Source organism: Nansenia antarctica, assembly GCF_963989245.1.
Source record: "Nansenia antarctica genome assembly, chromosome: 4".
Lineage (NCBI taxonomy): Eukaryota > Metazoa > Chordata > Actinopteri > Argentiniformes > Microstomatidae > Nansenia > Nansenia antarctica.
Window position 1 is genome coordinate 52,528,687 of NC_137689.1, and position 9,731 is coordinate 52,538,417.

General features: G+C 44.4%; 1 protein-coding gene across 2 annotated transcripts in view; it reads left to right on the forward strand.

Annotated features, from left to right (window-relative positions):
• Positions 1 to 5,128, forward strand: part of rgs3a (regulator of G protein signaling 3a) — a gene marked incomplete at its 5' end in the record, with an annotated part of 134,096 nt that extends 128,968 nt beyond the window's left edge. For both annotated transcript variants that reach the window (XM_080530162.1, XM_080530163.1), the window contains 3 exons: positions 322 to 383; positions 1,949 to 2,115; positions 2,812 to 5,128. In XM_080530162.1, coding sequence (XP_080386288.1) covers positions 322 to 383; positions 1,949 to 2,115; positions 2,812 to 3,012 — 430 coding nt within the window. In that variant the 3' untranslated portion in view covers positions 3,013 to 5,128. The remainder of the gene's footprint in view (positions 1 to 321; positions 384 to 1,948; positions 2,116 to 2,811) is intronic.
• Positions 5,129 to 9,731: the final 4,603 nt, after the last annotated feature.

Consider the following 9,731-nt stretch of genomic DNA (forward strand, 5'->3'; position numbering starts at 1 on the left):
CTACCTCCCAAGCTGCAGTCAGAGGGACTATAAGAGTCGCTGCCAGTAGAGGCAGTCAGACAGACTTACACACACACTTCCACTCACACACAGTTTCAGAGCACTAGCGAGTGAGTGTAACAGCGAGAGAGACAGAGACCCGCACACACACACAGAGGAGAACCACAGCAGTGATACCCAGAGGAATACTACCAGAACACCACCACCACCTCCAGAACAGTCCAGTCCAGTCTTACGGAGCACAGCTCTTCGGATGGGTCACACAATGAGAAACCTGGCAGAGATGGGCTTGCTAAAGAACCGCTCCGCTTTCATTTGCAGGCCCACCCCGGAGGAGGCACTCAAATGGGGGGAGTCGCTCGACAAGCTGCTGGTCCACAAATGTAAGTATGCCTTTAAAAAAAAAAAAAAAAGTGTCTTCCTCTTCTCCTTCTTCCCCCCCCCCTCTCCTTCTCTTAATTTTCTTCTCCCCCTCCTCCTCCTCCTCCTCCTCCTCCTCCTTCCTTTTCTTCAATCAATCAAAGCCCGGGGGATGAAGGATGTGACTACTGCAGTCTGCTTTTAATTGTGATTGCCATATGGTCCCATGAGCCTCTGCTTTCTGCTCCAGCTTTAACACTGTTGCATAGGGACTTCAGGACTGTTTCATAGGGTCTTTGGGAGTAGTGCATCGACAAAAGCCCAAACAATGTGCATGTGTTACAGGGAGGAAATATGCTCATATTAATCTGCATTAGGCATGCATGCCTTGATTTTGTGTGTGTGTGTGTGTGTGTGTGTGTGTGTGTGTGTGTGTGTGTGTGTGTGTGTGTGTGTGTGTGTGTGAGTGTGTGTGTGTGTGTGTGTGCACGCCCGCGCGCCTCTGCACAGTGAATGGCCAGTCTGTTCAGCGGTAGCACTCTGCAGTTCCTCCACTAATCCTGATGATGAATAGACCCCATGCATTACTATATAGGGGGGGAGAGAGAGCAGAGAGAGAGAGAGGGGGGGAAGGGGGGGGGGCAGGCAGCTTATGGTCCCCAGAGCTGCACTACATCTGTATACGCTTCCATAATTCATACCCTGGTGAGAGTGCTGTTGGCTGGGCTCTAGAGGAGTCTAAATCCTATTCGGCTCTGTGATGATGTGGGGGTCAAGCAAACACCGTCTATTCCCTCAAAACAGGAGAGAGATGAGTTTAGACACGCCACCCTTTTACCTACCCCCCGGTTTCTCTTTCTTCTTTTTACCCCCCCTCCGTCCCCGCGGTCTTTCATTCTTTCACTGTCTTTCCGCTCTCCTGCTGCTCTGCCACAACTCCTCCTTCCCCTCTTCTTTCACTCTGGGTGAAAGGGGAGCACTCTCTTGTGTTGGCTCCAGTGGTGTTATCAGCACCAGGGGGTGGGGTGGGGGTTCATGGGAACGGAAAGGTGCAGGCGTCTTAGGAGGGTGGGCCGCGGCTTCCTGCTATTCTTACCGTGGATGCCTTTTCCTCAAGTCATTAACAACACCAGACCTCCCCCAAACACCACCCCCCCCCGCCCTCTTCTCTCTGAAACAGAAAGGCTCTCTCTTTGTTCAGGACATGGAGAAGTGGAAATGTGGTGTAGTAGAGTAGATGAGAGAGGGGGGAATTACTTGCTGGTGGGATGACTCGTGATGTCATCATTGTGTCAGTGTGAAAGTGTGGAAGTGGGGTCAGGGAAGGGGATGCCACGGGGTTGGGGTGTTTCGGAGGTGACTGTGTCGGTGACAGCCTCCCGACTGGCCGCAGTGCCGTCCTAACCACATGACTCAACAGAGATTACGTCGCTATTTCTGTACCTCTGCTTTACGGAAAGAGAGAGAGAGAGAGAGAGAGAGAGAGATGACTCTTTGTTGCCGTGGTAATTCAGTCATGTTCACTAACCAACACATATCTCTCTCTCTCTCTCCCTCTCCATTTCCCTCCCTCCCTCCATTCCTTCAGATGGTCTGGCAGCCTTCAGAGCTTTCCTGCGTACAGAGTTCAGCGAGGAGAATCTGGAATTCTGGCTGGCGTGCGAGGACTACAAGAAGGTCAAGTCGCAATCCAAGATGGCGTCCAAAGCCAAGAAAATATTTGCAGAATACATCGCTATCCAGTCGTGTAAAGAGGTGAGCGACAGTTGCGAACGGATGGAAACACACACACACACTGAAACATGCATGCAGGCAGGGACATGTGCACACACACACACACACACACACACACACACACACACACAGACACAGCCCCCCGAAGATGGATGACGGAAAATAGCCGCCTCACCTACCCATTCCTCCTCTCCAGCCATTAGCCAATGTTTACAGCTACAGTAACTGGGCACTGACGCAGATCCTAACGTGTTTATATTGACTCACTGGAAAAAGGGTTTAAGTCAGAGCCCCTATCAATTAAGATGCTGTTTGCTAACCCCCACGCCTATGCCCATGACTCACTCCTAATGGTTGAAAAGAACCATACTGTAGAGAGGCCCTATATGAGTTAACCACCACCACCACCACCCCCACCCCTCCCGGACATGGTCCCCTGTTGTGATAGATGTGATGTGTAATTAACGGGCTGAGAGGAGGAAGTGAGTTGGAGACAATGTGAGGTCATGCCTAACCAATGGGCTAGCGTTGGCTTACCCTGACACCCCCCCCCCCACCCCTCATATGTTTCAAACCTGGAGAGCCTTCTAGAAATGTCAAATCAGGCCCTCACCACAGCTTTGAACCACTGCTCCATGTAAGCCTTTGAAACTAAACTAACCCACTGTGCTCTCCTTTCTTCCCTCCCTCCCTCCCTCCATCCTTCCCTCATTCCAGGTGAACTTGGATTCGTACACCCGGGAGCACACCAAGGAGAACTTGCAGAGTGTGACGCGCTCGACCTTCGACCTTGCGCAGAGGAGGATATACGGCCTGATGGAGAAGGACTCGTACCCTCGCTTCCTGCGCTCAGAACTCTACATGGACTTAGTGAACCAGAAGAAGCCCAGCTCCACATCCACATCCTCCTCCTCGTAAAAGACAAAGAGGGACAGAAAGCGAAAAGAAATGACGACGAAAGAGAGAAAGGCAGAGACTTGAAAGCACGGGGGGGGGGGAGGGGAGGAGGTTGATTTTGTTTCGTTGTTCGCCTTTTGTTTTTGTTTCGGCCCATCCTGTCCACTATGATTTCGGGGTGAGAGAGAGAGAGACACGGCGAAGCCCGGCACTGAGAGGAATGTTGTTTACACGACGACAACAGTGGGTGGAAGAGATGGATGGAGAGCCGTGTCCGGTGGAAAAGAGGGACAGTCGGCCCCCCCCCGTGAGCGGGTCGGCCAGAACTGGTGCTGGATGGATCGACAACGCTGGATTCTCGGATCACTTCCATTGATCACTGTCTGTCATGAACGAACGTTCGTCCGTATTTAAGTTGTCTCCCAGATGGACAGGAGACAGGAGGGGGTGATAAGCGCCCCACAGACATGAAGACAGTCCGGTACTGTTTTTGTCACTTTCGTTGATATTTTTTCATCTTTTTTATTTTTTATTTCTTGAATCCCCCCCACTCCTCCCATCCACCTCCTCCTCCGCCTCCTCCTTTGGAGCAAGTTCTAATGCTGTTGGTACGACACAGTGGTTTATTTTATTCCAATGTTTCTTCATGTTCCACATCGCTTGCTAGACCATTTTTACAAACTGTCTCGCGCGAAAAGGAGAACATTTGGTGAAGCTTGATGTCTGGAAGACTGGACAAAAAAAACAGATTCTTTTACGTTTTTTCTCTGTTGTCTTTTTGTCCATGTCTCTCTCAAGCACCGCATCTGTTTAACACCCTCCACCTCGTCGCATTCATCCAAGAGAGAGAGAGAGAGAGAGAGAGAGAGAGAGAGAGAGAGAGAGAGAGAGAGAGAGAGAGACAGACAGAGAGAGAGACAGACAGAGAGAGAGATGGAGGAGGAGAAAAGAGAAATACCATCAATGGACAGACTAAACTGCAGAGGCTGAAATGTACCTCTCTCACTCAAAAATATCTTGGAAATTAAACTAAAAAAAACATACGTTGCTGCCTGTCTCCAAAAAAAGACTGTCATGGAAACAAAAAGAAATTGGGAGAAGAAAAGAAGAGGCTTGGCTGTGGTCAACCCTCCATTGTAGCTCCACCTGGACTGGGACTGATCGAGGCAGCATACTCAGGACGTTAAGGCACTCTACTCTAAAGCTTCCAAGCTTGTTTTTACTTTGTTTCATTAACTGTTTTTAAACATAAGATGTTGTCTGTTGTTTTTTTTAAAATTAGTTTTGTTTTTTTAATTGTCGATTTTAGGTTCAAACCTGCACCCCATTGGTGAACTGAGCAATACAGTTGGGAGGTTGCTCGTTTCATAGACATAACAAAAAAGAAAAAGACAATGCTTCACCTGTACAAAGGTTTGCCTATTTATTTAGATACTTGCTGGATGCTTCACACTCCCCATTGCACTCAGCTGAAAGCTCCCTCCCCCCTCCCTCCTCCACCTCCTCCCCCTAACCACCCTCCCCCCAAACCACCCACCAGGTCCACCGCTGTCCTGACTTTAAGTGCAATATGTTTTTATTTTGTTTTGTTTACTCGTTTGTTTGTACATTATTTTCCTGTTTTGGATAAGTTTAAATTTTCTTATGGGAAAGACAATGGCTTGAGCTCTGTACTATTAACTTTATTTGTTAAGAGTTGTGTTGCAACAAATTCAGCTATAAGGTTAATTTACAGTTTAAAGTAAATAAACAAGAATAGATTCATGAATTAAACAAGTCATTCTAACTGTGTGTGTAACCCTGGCAGCAGGCAGCCAGGGGATTAAGGATTGTAAATATAATTCTTTAAGAAAACGATGAAAAAGACAAAAACAAGAGGTTCCATGTGCGTGAAGACGGAGCCTGGCTGTATCTATGTAAATATGAGAGACTCAAAGCTATAAGATGACATGTATTGTTATAAACATGAGGAAGGGTGGGGAAGGGACGCCCTTTTCCTGGTCATACACTGCTTGTAAGGAGTTTTATGAAATGTATTTTATCATTTTCACTGTTTACAATTCAAACGCATCTCCTAAGATAGCAAGCGAAAAAGACAATAGAGTACATTTTGGTGTCATTGCTAAAGATAAATAAAACAACCAACTGGTGAAATAATAACTTGTATGTCTATGGGGTTTTCCTTTTCTCACGATTAGAACAACAACAAGTACAGTACATACTCAATGATGAACACATCACCTAGTCTAGAAATATGTGTGTGTATGTGTGTGTGTGTGTGTGTGTGTGTGTGTCTCTGTCTGTCTGTCTGTGTGTCTGTCTGTCTGTGTGTCTGTGTGTGTTCAAGTGCATAATATCAAATGCATAGTATCATGTACGAGCTCCCATGTAGAACCACATACTACAAACCAGTGTGACAAAGTACTATAGGGTATGTGTGTGTGTGTGTGTGTGTGCGTGTGTGTGTGCACACACAAATATACAGTACATACAGTACATACGTCCCAAGAAAGACTCAAACAACCTTCATGACCATATTCACTCTCAGGCAAATGGAGACTGATTTGTCTCTATAAGACGGTTTATGTCAACACACTGATCTCTGCCAGAGGAGAACTCTTTGTCTTCCTAGTGGAGATGTGGTCTGGAACAAACAAGGGTTGTCCTTATGCCCGGTAGTTCTGTTGTTTCCAGAGAGAGACAGAGAGGACAGGAAACAGTTGGAGGTCTGTGATGAGTTTTGGTGAGGTTGTGTGTGGTGAGGGGGTATGTCGGGATAGGGCTAGGGAAGGCAGGAAGGAAGGGAAGGGGGGGGGGTTGGTGGGGGGCTGGATCGGAGCAGTTGGCAGTTTAAAGATGGCTAGAGACAGTTAGAGATACAAAACTCCTAATCTTCTAATACCAGCTGCCATCTGTTTTTCAGTTTTTTTTCTCTCCCCCTATCTCTCTCTCTCTCTCTGTCTCTCTCTATCTTTCTCTCTCTCTCTGTCTCTTTCTCTCTCTCTCCATCTCTCTCTCTCTCCTCTAAATGCTTCCTTCCCTCTGGTTCATCTGTTGTTGCCATAGTATCCCAGCCACACACATCCCTAACCACAGTGGGGCTGTCAAACATTCACCATCATTCCCTCTGCAATCACCGTCCAACAAAAACAATGACACAACTGCAAATGTTTTTATTTAATCGCAATACTTTCACAATAACAATTATATAATGTATGTAACCATAAATCACTTTTTTTTACTACTGATATTGTTTGTGTATAATTTATTTGTGTTCATGTCAATTACATTTTTTCCATGTAATGTAAATTTGATGGACAATGACGTTTTCTGAATGCCGATCTGGATCTGATTGTAAGGTCCGGCACAGCATAACTAGTTCACGTTTCCCATCTTTCCCGCCTTTTGTTCAATAGGAACAATGGCCGCCATAGTTTCCTAGTTCAAAATATTTTTTTTCCTGTGCTTGTAAAGAGAAAATATTGTCTTGGATGTGGAAGACTGCGTAACAAAGGTAAAGTCATTTTAGAGTCACGGTTCTGAAAATGGTGTCTTCAGTCAGTGACTGATGTCCTCTCATGGTGCTTTTCCACTGTCACTTTTGGCACCGGAGCTTGGCCCAACGTCTCAGACTGTTTCCAACTCTGTGAACGGGCCAAAAAAGCCCAAAAGGCCCAGGGCCATGGCCCCAAGGGTTAGGGACCTTGGGGAGACTTGTGGGTCTGTATTGGACCTTGGGCAGGGTTTGAGGTCAGGTGTCGGATGTGTACAGCTCCCATTCATTGGTTGGCTGAACTAGACTATTGGATGACTGCTACTTCTACAAAACAAAACCATGACAACGGAAATAAAAACGGTTATTTCCTTTGATTTTTAGTCACGTTCAGAAGCATATTATGCACTATAACGTTTTCAGGGTAAGCACTCGTTTTGATTTAATTATGATTGGCTCATCTGGCTGGCTAACTGAACTGAATAAATGCTTTACATACAATCACAGAACGCCTTTGCTCGTTTCAAAATCATGTTACTAAGACATTCTCTGGACAGGCTCTCCCCAAGTCTCAGAATCACGCTGGTGGTGGAAGCGTAACGCAGCAAGAAGACATTGGTGAGACCCGGTCTCTAGTGGAAAAAAGGTCTGTTCTGCAGCATTGGGCTATTATTTTCACATAGGTCCATGTAGCACCCACCACAGTACAAACAGACAATGGTCAAATCCACCTTGTCGAATTGACGTCCAACCCTTTCCCTGTGCATCTCACATACGTAATCTGGATCTGATTGTAAGCTCCGGCAGAGCACCTCTATTTCACGTTTCCCGTCTTTCCCGCCTTTTGTTCAATAGGAACAATGGCCGCCGTAGTTTTTTGTTATAGCATTTTCCTATGCTATAAAGGTGTCGGATGTGTACAGCTCCCTTTAATTGTTGGGCTAAACTAGACTATTGGACGACTACTACTTGTACAAAACAAAACCATGACAAGGGAAATAAAAACGGTTATTTCCTTTGATTTTTAGTCACGTTCAGAAGCCTAATATATATGACACCGTTTCATTAAAAGGTCCTCATGTCGGGAATTGTGAAACCTCACAATCGAGCCAAACAAGTCTTGTGGTGAAAAAATGTGCTTTCCGGTTTTTGGCATAGGACGAAAACACATTGTTAGCAAACTTTGGGGGGGGGGGGGGTAATATTTTATATTTATTTATTTATTAATGGCTGTGTCACTTTTGGTACTCCCGGCCCACATTCTCAGAAATTCTGTCTGTTTGTTGACAAGAGAGGACCCTGCAATCAAGCACTATCCACAGAGAAAGTTTCGTAGATCAACATAATTCACCGGAGACGGAATGTGGTCTGTCAATAGCTTCTCCTTGTTTTTGGGTAAGTGAGCTACATGCGTTGTTTACTATGGCATAGACAAACGTGTTAGTTTGTTAACTATGTAGTGAGTTACATGCAAAGCTGTGTCAGTGTTTACAAGGCTAGCTACACAGGTGTTAGCTTGTTAACTAGTGTTGTGGGGAGATTTTCATTATAACATCTATTATTTCATAGAATAGGTCTCAGTTGGGAGAGAACCCTTTCTTTTCCAGTTTTTGTTCCCCTTGGGACCCATTTGTTGAGGCCATCTTTAAATGGTGTGCAAATTGTTTGACACTTGTTTGTCAGTGAGTCAAGCTATAGGGCCACACGGGCAGCCGGTAAGGGAAATTACAAGTGTTTAAAGTGTGTTTATTTTGATAGGTTTTCATTGTGTATGTTTTCATTGTATGTGATTTGTGCATGTGTTTATCTTTTAGGTTGTTAACCTACTTTGTGTGAAGAAAGGAAATTTCATTAAATACCAAATATTGAACATTGAGTTGAGTAGTCACGCCCTGTGTTGTGTCCAACCCTTTCGGTGGGAGTAAAACCGAACAAGTGTAGGCTACTGAGTTACATGCTAAGCTGTGTCAGTGTTAACTAGACGTACTGCGTTACATGCTAAGCTGTGTCAGTGTTAACTAGTTTACTGAGTTACATGCTACGCTGTGTCAGTGTTAACTATGTAGTGAGTTTCATGCTAAGCTGTGTCAGTGTTTACAAGGCTAGCCACACAGGTGTTAGCTAGCTAGCTTTGGTACAAGCTTGTTTGTTTGTTTGTTTTTGTTAGCTGACTTAAAGGTTTTGTTTGTTGTGTACGAACGTACACAAGTTATAGTGTGTGTGTGTGTGTGTGTGTGTGTGTGTGTGTGTGTGTGTATGTGTGTGTGTACTAGCTAGCTAGCTTTGTTAGAGATATAATAGATTATAGAAAAGGTAAATGCTTGTAATGAATGGTAATGTTGTGTGGAATCAAAAATAATGATTAATTCATTGATTTGCGGTAGAATAATACTGTGGATTGAAATGATTTCACTAGCCTACTTCTTACAGGACAGGATGACTTCAACAAGTACAGTACATTATCATTCATGAGAATCCATGGAAAGCATACAAGCCTACACTATAGAAGTGTCCACACCTCTGACCTGAAATGTGTGTTACAGAATGACGAAGGTGAGAGGTTCTGAGAGATGAGACCTTGAAGTGAGTTACCAGCACTTCAGTTATTTGTCATTGTCATTGTATAAGCAATTCTATTATATGAAGATAGTAGTAGGCTATTTCGTAAAAGTGGTGTTGGTAACAGTGGGCAATCATTTTAAATGTACTGTCTTTTTTTTATTACAGCTTTGACGCCCGGATGGGAAGGAACTACACCAAAGTCCCACTAGATGCTTTATGGACTATAATAATAAATGCATACACAAGGACACAACATTATTATGTTTTATCATTCTATATGCTCAATTGTATGCACACATGGCAATACAAAAATCATGAAACTTTAATAATAATAATATTAATTATTATTATTATTATTATTTAGCTATTTAAACATATCAGCCCTGCAAGTTAGTTTCCTGAGCTGACAACCCCACTGACAGATGACAGGTAGTGTAATGGGGGAGTGGTTGTCTTGAGGGAGTGGTTGGGGTGGAGTTAACCAGCTATTGTTCCCGCCCATTACTTACCTGTGAAATAAGTTTATGAATACTTTTATCGCAGATTTCTCGGCTTGGTGATTTGGGGGGTATCAACATTCAAATATGCATGACTTCTTCAACTTGTTTCAGATTTCATTGTATGACACATCATTTGAAATCTTAAAATCTACCCTTTCATAATCTGAAAAATTATGTAGCCAGAC